At 38.7% G+C, this 13,718-nt stretch overlaps 1 protein-coding gene across 5 annotated transcripts in view; it reads right to left on the bottom strand.

Moving 5' to 3' along the window:
- The window catches only part of ESYT2 (extended synaptotagmin 2), an 87,824-nt gene that overhangs the window by 19,375 nt on the left and 54,731 nt on the right, over positions 1–13,718 (bottom strand). For 3 of the 5 annotated variants that reach the window (XM_061587257.1, XM_061587259.1, XM_061587261.1), the window contains 7 exons: positions 13,000–13,120; positions 11,255–11,431; positions 9,712–9,794; positions 8,517–8,565; positions 7,348–7,437; positions 6,403–6,498; positions 3,916–4,017 (listed from right to left, as the gene is read on the bottom strand). In XM_061587257.1, the coding sequence (XP_061443241.1) occupies positions 3,916–4,017; positions 6,403–6,498; positions 7,348–7,437; positions 8,517–8,565; positions 9,712–9,794; positions 11,255–11,431; positions 13,000–13,120 (718 nt within the window). The remainder of the gene's footprint in view (positions 1–3,915; positions 4,018–6,402; positions 6,499–7,347; positions 7,438–8,516; positions 8,566–9,711; positions 9,795–11,254; positions 11,432–12,999; positions 13,121–13,718) is intronic. The other 2 variants (XM_061587258.1, XM_061587260.1) reach the window with 1 other exon arrangement.

Here is a 13,718-nt window from a genome sequence, read left to right as displayed (position 1 = left end):
TAGGAGTGGATTTAAACAAGATTAGCCAGCCTCTGACCATTTCCATTAACAATTTCTCATTCTGAGCTACTAAGCATTAAGCTATTAAGAAAAACTGCAATGCTTCCAGTTGGTTGGGAACAGGGGCTTTTACGGGGGGGGTAAAACAGGGGTTCAGGGTGCCATTTTTCCCCATGGGCTTTTGAAACAGTACATAACATTTAAGTTCCATTTGAAAAGCTCATGGCATTATGTGATTCAGGAATAAAAGCAATAAAAGCCACTCTGCAATCATGCTGTAATCTAAAACAGGAAGAGCAAGTTTAATAATCATCATCATCATCATCATCATCATCATCATTAAGTTTGTCTCCCACATCCCCAAAAGAACTATTTAGAAACTAAACTGCAAATAATTTTTCATTATTTTCTGTTTGGAGGTGGTATCCTTTGGTATGAAGTTGTTAGTTACACACAATTGTCTCTACACTGCTTTAGGGTGCAGCATGAGTTTTGGGGAGGAATAAAATGCAGAAAATAGTTATCAGGTGGGACTGGAGATGTGTGATGTATACAGGACTGCAATATTTTGTGGTCCTTCCTTTCTTCCTTAGGTGGATAAGAGAGAAAATGGGCAGTCTTTTGTCTCTAAATATAGGTCTTCAGAAGTAGGTTACATATCAGGGCTGTAAGAAACCCAAGAATCACATTCAAGAACATGAAGTTCATCTTGAAGGAATGGGTCAATTTGGGTCAGTGTTCTTTGCAGGAAAATTTAAACTGGTTGTGCCTGTACCATACTCATGTCATTGGCAACCTGGGCAAGTGTCTTAAAAACTGGATGCAACAACAAAACATGCAGGAAATTGGCGTGTTTCTGTGTGCCACTAAGAACAGCTATGTACACTAGACATAAATTTAAAAAGAGAAATAGCCTTTAGACTTAGGAACAATCCAAGTGATTTTACGTTGCATGTACATCTAGACCCTCCTTTCTTTTTTTGTATACCAGGTTGTATTCAACTAAGTCCTACTCAGAGAAGACCCAATGAAATAAGTTAGTCCTGTCTATTAACTTCAATGGTGTCTACTCTGAGTAGAACTAGCACGGAATAACACCCACTGTTTCTTGATATGCAAGGTTCGGTCCTTGATAGTTCTTGCCACTTTATCTGGAGATGTGCACAAACATTAGGAATATGTTAAAAGTTCAGGATCCTGCTGAACTTTGCCTCACACTATTTAAAAAAAAATCTTTGAACTCTGAATGAGCCCTGCAACTGCTTTAATCAAGAGAAGGCAGCAACATCAGAATAAAAACAATGGATGGCAGAGGGGATTGCATTTTGCATGCTCTTGTCATGCAATTATAATGTCTGCTAAGGGAAGGTCTTTTTTAAAAAAAGAAAAGAAAAGGGGGTCAAGCCACTTGTAAAGAAATAGACAACATGAACTCCAGTTTATTTTGGGTCAAGTTGCTGTTAAAACTGATTTTTTCTGGACCAATCTTAGTCAGCTATACCAAGTTATTCCCATATAGGCAAACCTAATATTGAAGGAAGAATGGCACTTGGAGACACACAGTCTGTGGCCAGTTCTAACATGCAACAGAACCAGAATAGAGAAACTATTAGCAGGATACAGGACTACGTGCACCTTTCAACTTGTGTGAAATTTCCTCATCACCACAGCATGTAGTTTTGGCATTACATATGACCATCACTAGCCTGAGTAAAAGAAAAAGAGGAAAAAAAACTTGAGCATGCTCCTAAATTCACTTTCAGAACGAGGAAGAAAGCTGGGTTCTCAAAGCTAACTTAGAAGCAAACTCAGATTTAACAGTACACTCAACACCAAATCCTGATGAACAATTTGCATGAGAGGGGAATGTACACATAATCCTAATATCTGCTAATAATGCCTGAACTCAGTTCTGCTGAATCCCAATAAAGGGCAATAGAAGAGGTAAGTATCTCTCCCTCCAACTAAATATCTTCTGCTTATAAAACATGTTTCCAAAATGTTACACCAGATGCAAGACTGATGAGCTAAAGATGAATAAAAACAAATATGAAAGTCTAAGATTGTTTAGCATTCATATACTGTCAAGAGCACTAAGTGTTGTTTATTTAGATAGGAATAAAGGGGGCAAAGACCATGGAGACATTATGGAACCTAAATATGATGTGCTTACCTGTGTTATTAGCATTACATGTTTAGTATTTAAATCTAGCTTATCAAAGTAATATACCTAAAAAACTATATATAGGAAAGAATCATCCTTCCTAGTATCTTATCTCAAGCACTGAACAAGCCATACGCTTCCAGGTTCGTCCAGTTTTATGATTAAGACAGTTGTAGATTAGACATAAGTACCTGACACAGTTAATCACAACTCAATATGTTGTGCACAAACAGGAATGCAAAAGCTTTTGGGGGAAAAACGTTTGTGAAAAAAATCAGCTCACCAAAGACAGTGACTTTGGGACAAATTGTGTTGTAGAAATTTAGGAGAGAAAGAAAACTATCTTCTGCTTATAAACTAAACAGTCTACATGCCTGTACGCACAATAGCAATAGCTGAAAACAGGAGCCAATATCAAAGGGTGATGTCTCAAGGATGAGTAAATGTAAACATACTGCCTTCGAGTCGATTCCGACTTATGGCCACCCAATGAGTAGGGTTTTCATGAGGCTGAGAGGCAGTGACTGGCCCAAGGTCACCCAGTGAGCTTCATGGCTATGTGGGGATTCGAACCCTGGTCTCCCACGACACCACACTGGCTCTCTTCAAGGATGAGTAACCACTGCTTATAAAGCCAGTGAATCAATTGTAAATAAGCCCACAAAGTTACTAGTCAGCAAAATAAAAAATACTAGCCTGCTGGTAGATGGCAAACAAGATACAGAGCTAAATTTCTGTACTGGGCGTGGAAGAGTGGGCTTGCCTCCTTGTTTTCTATGCTGGATGGTATTCCATGCAATTCCCCGTCACCTACAGCTACCAGGATACTGCTTTAAAAACAAGACTAGAATAAATGCAGAAGCCACGGATGAATGACTTCCCACTATTAAAAAGCTCATGGGTGAATAGACCCTTGGTGTTAATGTAGCAACAGAACACAAACATTTGGGCCAGGCTTAACATTGACTTCTTTTTTAGTTTTGATTATGTGACCAACAAATAGTCATAGCATTTCACACTGCAGCCTGTGAAAGCATATCCAGGCCTTTCTTGGGTATAGAACCTAAGTATGATGCGTGATCACGTAAAGAAAGGAGTTACCTTTGAAAGCCCATTAGTTGTAACATCAGCTGTCAAGGCATTATTAGCATTCTAAAAATAGTCTACAAAATGGAAGTCATTTCCAAGTGGACCCTTTCTGCAGGACATTTTTAATGACAAAAGGCCATTTGAGAATATGCTTTCCCCCCCACCCCCTAGCAAAGAACATAAAGATTTACAATAAAATAGGTAACTTGGGGAAAACACAGTTAACTTCCTGTTTCAGTTGTGCAACTTGAACCAAATTGAAGGAGATTCCAGGCCCTCATATACAACACACAAAAACTTGCACTTAATTTTCAAAGGAAACACAAAAGAGGTTGGCTCTTACAATTCACAACAGTTTTATTTCACTGCAACAAGCAAATGTCAGCATTTCTTCCAATGTACCATGCAGATTAACATGCTAATCTCTGAAAAGGCTAATTTAAAATTAGCACACATATCTAATAAACTAATCTGATAATACTATTTGAAAATGCAATAAGAAGCATAATGCTGCACACTTTAAAAACCATGCATGTGAACAAAAACTGCATGCTTCCATCATTTGACCATTAGGGCTAAGTGGGTTTAAGTAGCACCAATCCACTCTAGCAGATTAAAAAAAGAGAGAATGCATAATATACATGTAACACCTGAGAACTCACAAATAGTGCTCTATAGAGTGAGGTAGTATTTTCACAAAAGACTAGTCCCGATGCTCTCCTCTCTTTTAAGTATCCACACCCAAAGTTTCCCTCGTAGATACTCTTTAAGAAGATGGAAATGGAAGGAGAAAGCAGAGAGTGATGGGACTGGGGCAGCATGAAGGCACAAGCAGCTTTACCATTAGCACAGTTAAGGAAAACAGTCCAAGGAGTCTGAAATTACTGACTGGCACACACACAGAAAGAGTAAATGTGTCATCATCTTTTGTTATTTGTTGGTCTCATCTCATTAACATTGCAAGGTAGCTTCCCTCCCCAATTGTTTGTATGTGTCCAGCTACAACACCACTTGAACTTGAATCATATGACTAACACACCCCTTTTATAAACATATTTCAGTATAGTTCATAAAGGGTCCTTTCATAAGCCAAAACTAGCCCAACATCCGGCAACCATGTTCAATTGATAGAGGAGTACTGCAGATTTTAGTCAAGCACATGCCTATGCCATTTGATCATCAAATTGCCATTTTCAAGTGTTTTAAAAAATAAAATTACTGCACGTCTAGAAACTACTGGTGTGATCTCATCTTGGACAGATTCAGGCTCCATCTGGGCAAGAGAAAGGATTCCATCTCTTCTAAGGAAACTTTAAATGTCTTCCTCAAATTGCTGTAGGCTACTATGGCAGGGATGGGAAACATGTGGCCTTCCAAATGTTGCTGGGGCTGATGGGAGCTGGAGACCAACAACATCTGGAGGGCCAGAGGTTCCCCATCCGTGCTCTATGGTAACACTTTGTGCTCAGTTTCCCTCCCCCCCGATTACTCAAATTCTGCTTGAGAAGATCCCTGAATGATAAGAGTTTGCATATAAGATAACTTCTCCTACTATTTAAACAAGTTAGAAGGGCACACCATCAAGTAAATTTGAATTGTGCTGTTTGGTCCTGTATAAACCCACATGTGCTATCCCTCCTGTTCTTAGTTAGAATACAATGAACATTGTGCCCCAATGGATTAGTTTATTGAAAAGTTTGAAGTAAAAACCAATTTATTGTAAACCTGTAACAGAAATAGACAAGCTTGACCACAACTGATTTTTTCTAAAATAGTTGCCATCCCCCACCCTGAACACACCAGGAAAACTATCACCAGCATTTTAGACTGCAACAAGTTATTTCTCAGAGGGTACCATTGACTTTAGATAACTAAAACATTATAAGTATAAAAATTACACACTACAACCTTAATAACTGCACAGAAAATGTATCACGGAAAATATTGTATTTTAGAATACTCATGCATAATGCTGTTGCAAATGTAAAAAACACACACTTCAAGACCAATATCTGTTTCTTTTTTGGTCTTTAAAATATCAGAAGTTAGCAGATCTGGTACATGCTAGAATTCACTTCTGAAATTCGGTCTGCCTGGCAGAAAACACAAAGCAGGCGGTCTCAAGGTGCTTAATAGGTTTGTCATCTCTGCAAGTAATTGTGTAAGTTACACACATCAAAACTTTAGCCTCAATCCTATACAGGCAGATGATCTGCACAAGCAGTGTGTTTTTTGTTTTGTTTGTTTTTTTAAATACAAAAGAAGAGTTGTTTGCGCTGCTATATAGGAGCTGTTATTTGGCAGAAGGAAACAAAAGCTTTGCTGTATGCATATACTTGCATGTTCAAAAAGGTTCAGTGGTACTGTGGACTGTGATTGAAATCTGACACCAAGGTCCTTGGTACTGGATTCGCTGAATCCCTGTTATTGAGAGTCTACAGTTGTGAAAAGTAATGATCATTAGAAGAAATGTTCACAAAATGGTGGCCAACTCCAAAAACAGGACCGTCTTCCGCATATTTATCACAGGTAGCTTGCTGTCTTAAAACGCGAAGCATGATCCAACACACGCTAACTCAGAAATACAGTACACTGAATTCTATGACTCGGAGCTCTTAATTTTTTGCTCTACTGAATCAAAGGAACTTCCGTTCATGGAAGGGGAGTTTCACTCAAGGAAATATCCTTTATGTGAGTACAACTTTCCTTCTGTTCCTGGAGTGAAAAGTTAGGATCAAAATCAATTGAGTCTTAGTCCAAGAAAACATACCTAAGACTGCAACCTAACCTTAGAAGCTCACAAATATTAGCCTCCAAAGTATCCATTCTTGAATCCAAACGAATATACTTCTATGTGAAGTTGGACCTAACTTTTCTTTTTATAAGACCGTTCGTACAATTTCTTTAAAGCCTATGACTTTATCAAAATCTTATATAAATTCTGAAAATGCAAAGACCAGCTCTGCAAAACAAACTCAACACAATGTGTGTTTACTATAAGAAGATGCTAACATTGCAGAATGTATATGAAAATGTAATAAAAAGGCATAACGCGAGTTAGTGAGGCAAAGTGGCTTAGTAGTAAGCAATGCGTGATAGAAAAATTAAGTATCTCTCAGGAGACGTGCCATTACCACAGGGAGACTTACTGGCAGATTTCTTGCTGAATCCAAATAAAGAATAAGCAATGCTGACGAAAGCCCATCATTGGCTTGGTCTTTATCAGCTCTAATGCTTTTTAGAACCTAAAAGATGAGAGGTATAATTTTTAAAAAAATGTTTGTTGCATATTTATTTTGTACACTGTTTCTAACTAAGATCAAAGCAGGTCACATCAGGAAAATCAAAATGCAAAAGTACGTAATAAAAAGTCAATTTAAAATATTACCTTCAAAAAATTGAAATGTTTTCATGCACCTCCCACTGTACCCAGGCCTAGATACAAATGAGTTCCCCGAAACAAAGACATTTTTGTAGGGGAACGTCTAGTCTTCACAGATACTTCCTCATAGTGTACAAACATCAAGCCATGCTTCCATTGATTGTTATTGCTGTTGCATGTAGAGGCCCGCATAAGAAGCAGCATACCCCAATATATTCCAAATATTATTTCTGAACTGCTGAGTCTGCTCCTCATTATTTAAAGTTCAGTAAATTCTGGCTATTATCCCATACTCTTCTGAAAAGTGGGGGGGGCTTTGTTTGCATGTCACATTAAGACATTCACAAGTCACTGTGAGACTATCGCACAACTCCCTCTACTTCCTGACCAGAGGATTCAGAAGCTTCCTGTTTCATTTAAACCAGGGATTGTGTATAATGTATGCTCCATTTCAAATCAAGCCAACTTCTATGGTTTATGAAGTTGGCATCTGTAAACCATGACCCCAAGTTTGGACAAAACAAGAAGCTGCAGTTTAGTAAAACTGAAAGTAAAATTTTCTGCTCTTCCTAGCTGCATGCAAGGAGAAGGGGAAGTGCAACATGGCTGGAATGTGTGTACGAATATGCATGCAGACACAGGTCTTTATTTTTATCGATATTCATAATCTCTTGTTTAAAGCTATAAGAGCGCTGTATTAAAAAAAAAATACCTGATCAAGATTCTCTGCTGTAGGCATCAATGTGAGCCATTCTAGTTTTAAATGCAATCTTCCTTTGGAAACTTCATCCAAAGTAAACCACTGTAAGCAAAGTCAATAAAATATGATGAAGAACAAAGCCGTTCAATATAATAAATTAACCTACGATACTGTAGCTTCTGCATCCATGAGATACTGGTGGTACTTTGTGCAATGAGACAGCATAATAATACTGTAACTGAAAGGAGAATAGCTAAGCAGACATGATTCCCATTTATCCCTTACATTCAAGCCATGCTCTAACACTATAATAACATTAACAATTTCACATTAAAAAATTGTACAAACACTTTTTTTAAAAAAAGAGCACTTTCAAAGTTTTGCTTCAGGACATCCTAAGCAGGGGTGTGGTCGTCTAGGGTCTCAGGGGGGTCTTAGACCCTTTACGTTTGGAGGAGCAGGGTCCCAGTAGGGTCCCTGTGCCTCCAACATCCTATGAGCTAAGCAGTATGAAAGGGGTGTGAGCCACTGAAAAGAATCTTCTAACATAGTTCCTTGTCCTTTCCTGCTGATTGGAGTCAATCAGTGTGAATGGAGGTGAGTCAGCCACTGAGAAGACTCTCTTCAATAGCGAACACCTCCTTTCATGCTTATTGGCTCCTAGGGATGTCTGTTGTTGTGGGAGAAGGTATTAAGAAGGATCTCACTCTCAACCCAGCAGCAAAAAAAGAGGGGAGGAGAGAGGGTTTTGGCTGTGACTATCATGAAGGGACTCTGCGCTTCTGAATTTGCCACTACACTAGTGATCCTAAGCAGATCTACTACTAGGTAATCATACGTTGTTTTTGGGGTCTTTTTTCGAACCAGTTACTACCTGCTATTTTCACATACTTTGACTACACATGCCATGATTCTATAGCTTCCGTTATCTCAGAATCATCGTCGTCTGCCATGACAATAAATTAACAAAAAGGACAGAGAATGATTTCAGCAATTCCAGGTGAAGGGCATTATAAAAAAGGAGAAATCTGCTTGGAGAGGGGGAAGGCTGGCATTTTGGTATGAAGATCCAGCAAAGGCTTCAACATTTTACTCTGAAGTATGATTAGGTACTGTAGGCTAACCAGAGTATAACCCCCATTACTTCCTCCCTCCCCACCAATGAATGGATGGAAACGTACCTCATCTAGGTGGCGCTCCTTTTCAACCTCGATTAGGTCTATCATTAGACTAGGAGGAGTAGAAGGCAACACATTAGTGAAATACCGTTATCTCTGCTGTACATTGTGGAATTCTCTCCTCACAGAGGTTCATCTGGAACCTTCACTGTACAGTTTTCAGCAAATGCTGAAGATGCACCTCTTTACTTCAATTAATACTTGTTGATACTAGAGTTGTATGTTTTCAGGACCCACCCTATTCCTGTGATTGTAATCTGTTTTAATTGTTTTCAACACTGAACTGTCGTAACCTGCCCTAGGACCTGCTGGTGAGGGGCAGGTAATACATTTATTATTATTATTATTATTATTATTATTATTATTATTAACAATAACCATAACAATAACAATAATAAAACAGTAACAATAATATAGGATATGAAGCTGGCGTGATGAGTGAAGTATTAAAAAAAGATGATGGATTAACCTCATCATATTTATGCTCCCCTTAAAATAAGGATGAGAAGAATGAAGAGAACACAACACAGCAACACAAAAATGAGCCTTAAGTGTCATCGGCACAGGCCTGTGGCATGCTCTGTCAACAAAGATTCAACAGGCACCTTCTGTTCTGATTTGTAAATGCCTGCTGAAACTTTCCTGTATTGTTCCTCGGGCACATTTGCGGGTAGCTAAACCCAGACATAAACAGGGTTTTATCCACTGATGTTCCACTTAGGAAAGACCCATTGAAATTAATAGACCCAAGTTACAACATGTAACATTCAAAATGTTAAAATAGAAAAGAAAAAAGGCATGGTAATTGGAACCACGTAGGTAGCACCATAACAGGGATTACTCTCAACATTTGTTTATTTTCTTTTTAGGAGGTAGGCATTTTTAAAATGCCATGCACAAAATATCATGGCATTTTGAAAAGGCACGGCATTTTGTGTATGTCCACATTGCAATGACATTTATTGGAGATGTTAACTATTTTTCCTCCACGTTCTGTTGAGTGCAACTTTCCTTCCTCTTTCATTTATAGAAAGATTTTTTTTTTTGCAGTTGGACACTAAGATAGAATAAGGACTAAAAAATCTTTAAAATGCAGGAAACATGCTATCTTACCTATTAAAATTAAAATTAGAAAAGAGTACTACTTAAACACTTTTGTTTTCAGCAATACAATAAACATATCTTGCTTGGTATTTACCTTCCCAGAAAGTCATCCTTGTCTGGGTCTTCATCAAAGAGCTCAATCTCCAATTCCTGTCCTGGGTGTTCATATACTAAGGCCTGAAAATATGGCAGTGAAAAAGGTAACCTATTCAACAGAAATATTTGATATGGCTTGCAGTCCGTCTAAATTATACAAAACAGCATTTGTAACAGACTTAGGTAAAGTAGAGAAATACAGAATATATAGAGGTGTGATTACAAGGATGCTGTTATACTTTTATGATTTACCTTAATATTACATATAGATAAAAATAGTAAAATACAAGTTTTTCACATCCTCATCCTCCTCATCAAATGAAATGTTTTACATTGTTTAACTTCAAAACATATTATGAGGAAAGGTTGCAGCATTTTGGGGCTTTTTAGTTTAGAGAAAAGGCGGGTCAGAGGAGACATGATAGAAGTGTATAAAATTATGCATGGCATTGAGAAAGTGGATAGAGAAAAGTTCTTCTCCCTCTCTCATAATACTAGAACTCGTGGACATTCAAAGAAGCTGAATGTTGGAAGATTCAGGACAGACAAAAGGAAGTACTTCTTTACTCAGCGCATAGTTAAACTGTGGAATTTGCTCCCACAAGATGCAGTAATGGCCACCAGCTTGGATGGCTTTAAAAGAAGATTAGACAAATTCATGGAGGACAGGGCTATCAATGGCTACTAGCCATGATGGCTGTGCTCTGCCACCCTAGTCAGAGGCAGCATGCTTCTGAAAACCAGTTGCCGGAAGCCTCAGGAGGGGAGAGTGTTCTTGCACTCGGGTCCTGCTTGCGGGCTTCCCCCAGGCACCTGGTTGGCCACTGTGAGAACAGGATGCTGGACTAGATGGGCCACTGGCCTGATCCAGCAGGCTCTTCTTATGTTCTTATGATAAGCCAACCAATGGTAACAGATATTGTAATAAATTGTAAAACTAAATCCCAGAGTTTAGCATGTTTTATGTGTCTGGTTCCTACTTCATCCTATTACTCAAGTTAACACATATACAGAGCTTCTGTTCAAACGAAATGCCAAACCATTATTTGGGGCTATGTGAATGACCTCTGTGATTTCCTCTCAGTTCATATTTAGCATCAAATGTTACTTTACTATTACCCACAAATTGTGCACTTCACAGTTTTCACATTTCAGATCTAAAAGAAAACTATGGTTCACCACTCACACACAAAGAGAAAATTGGGGGAGGGAGAGCTCATTCACACAGCACCCAACAATGGATTGTATTCAACTATGTCCTACTCAGAGTACACCCATTGAAATGAATGAACCTAAGTTACTCATGTCTATTACTTTCAGTGGGTCTACTCTGAGTATGACTAACACTGAATACTACCCTATGGATTGGCATTATACATGAACTGATCTGCTGTACTGGCAATGATCCATGTACCAACAGCAGAAAAGATGCACAAGGGGAGCAATTCCCTCCATGCAAGAAAAATAAAAAGGCTCTAGAATAATTTTAGTGCAATTTGAAAAAGTGTATCTAAATTGTTCAGTAATTTTAAACTTTGTACCTCGTAAACTTCATTCCACTTTGGGTTAAGATTTTCTTTGATGACTTTGCTTTGGAAAATTTGATTACCCACACGAATGATTCCATAAGGGTCAGACTTTCCCTTAACAATTCCCTTCAGGTAAGTATCTTTTCCCTCAAGGTCCTGAGCTTCAATGAAGTGTATCCTTAGCACACCCTGTCAAGAAGCAAGAAATAGTTATCCATCATATAGTATTCAACAAGTATTGACACAAATGCTTTCCACTATAGCAGGTGTGGGGGAGCCTCCCGTTCCCCCCATGATGCAGAACTACAACTCCCATCAGCCACAGCAAGCGTGGCCAATGGCCAGAGATGATGGGAGTTGTAGTTCAGCAACATCTGGAGGACCAAAGGTTCCCCACACCCACACTACAGGAAGATTAACCATTAACTGGACCAAGTTAACCATGATAGGCCACGGCACATAGAACTACTCTGGCTTAGTTGCATAACACCACAGGACTATAAAGTTGATTCTGCTTTAAGGTCAAGTCTCCATGACTGAATGGTACATTCTGCCAACTTATGACAAAATAGAAATAAATAAATAATATTTTTGGATTTTTTTAAAAAAAACTTTTGTTTTGGAGCCCAGCGAATGATGTGGAAACATTTGATGCCACAGAGCTGCTAAAGCTAACCAGGCAGAGACTTGATCAGCAACCTGGATATACATATAAGAGCAGGATTTTTTTGAAAAACAACCTCATTTGAACTCAGTCTCAAGATTGAAATATCTGTGGAAAGCTGGCTGCTCCTGCTACTTTCTCTGGTTACTCAAAACATCTCAGTCCACATTTTTAGCCATTTTATTTTTCCATGTATGAACATTTAGTGTTGGTGCATTTGTACTTCCACTATGATGTTTCTTCATTTCAAAAGTTACCTGCAACAGACACTATGTTAGACAAGAGGAAATACTTGAATAATGGAGATGTACAGTCAGCCTGAAAGGCTCAACCCATCTGAAGTTAAAAGATCAGTGACGCCAAAAGACACATGGTGTCTTAAGTCCCCCTTCCTAAGTACAGAGGTGCAGGAGTCATACGAAGAGATGAAGTTGCCTTATACCGAGTCAGATGTTGGTCCAGGAAGCTCACTATTGTCTACTCTACCTGACAGTGGCTCCCCAGGGACATTCCCAGCCCTCCCTGGGCATACTGGAGATTGAACCTGGGACCTTCTGCATGCAAAGCAGATGCTCTACCACAGAGCTACAGCCCTTCCCCCTAGTCACTCCTGGGGCTTCTTCCAGACTGCCATAGTAATATTTGGAAGCCCAGAAACACATGCATGCAGTTGCTTGATAAACGGGCTGGAAGGACCCACCCAACTGGCCTCATCTATATGGTTCTAAACAATATCAAGATAGCATGGGAAGACAATACAAGGAAGACATTTCCATGAGGTTGTGACTCACACACACTCTTTGTGCCTTTAAATCCAGCTTCCAGAAGTTGTTCTACCTACTGTCGTGTGTTTAGCATCCAGATTGTTAGGCTTTTCACAAATAAATGTTTATCATCCTTTCATGAATAAAAGTGGCTCTGGAAATGGTACTCATATGATAATGATTTAACACAGTATTATTTCAGAACTTTGGGGTGTATTCAACTCAGAGAAGACACACTGAAATTAATGAAGATAAGTTAGTGATGTTTATTAACTTCAATAGGTCTACTCTGAGTAGGACTAACATTGACTATATGCTAAAATGCTTACCTTTGGTATGGGGAAGCGCAATTGAGCAATCTGCACCTCACTGACAAGCGGAACAGTAATCCTATTTGGAAGCACCAGGTAATTGGATATGATATCTAGTATTATAGTGTCTGATACACCGCTATTGGGAAGAAAACAAACACAACGTTATTTTAAGACATCTTGCCCTAGTGGCACTTTTACATGCTATCACAATTTAAGCTATTATTTGCTGGTTAAGTCACAGTTGTCTATGGCTCTATTACCATTGCAGGAATTTCAACTCCAGGGTGTAAAGAAGTTTCAAGCAAACTGCCAGCACATCCACTCTTCCAACATTTGTTCATCTTCCAATTAAAAAGCAACATATTTACAGAGTGTGCAACAAATCTATCTATATCTGCAGACTACCTAAATATATTTTCTGCCCCTTGATATCTTAGTTAAAATTCTGGGCTAGTTCTGTGGTCTTGAGGAAATTCCTAGATTTTCCCTTTCCTCTGAATGGTCTACATTCAATTTTGTAAGAAAGGGCTGGCCCAAAATAGGATGATCATGTGACCTGATTGACTGGGATTCATTTCTTTTTAATGCAGTTTGGAGAAAACAGCTTTGAACACCACATAGAAAAGATAAGCCAAACTTTGTGGTGGTGGACTTCCCCACAAATTCCCCTGTCACCCAAAATCATTTTCATGGGGGAAATTTGCTTTCAGTATCTGTCCCAAATTTTGGAGGGC

The sequence above is a fragment of the Rhineura floridana genome, chromosome 10 (genome assembly GCF_030035675.1).
Source record: "Rhineura floridana isolate rRhiFlo1 chromosome 10, rRhiFlo1.hap2, whole genome shotgun sequence".
Classification (NCBI taxonomy): Eukaryota; Metazoa; Chordata; class Lepidosauria; order Squamata; family Rhineuridae; genus Rhineura; species Rhineura floridana.
This window is presented reverse-complemented; position numbering and strand designations above follow the sequence as displayed.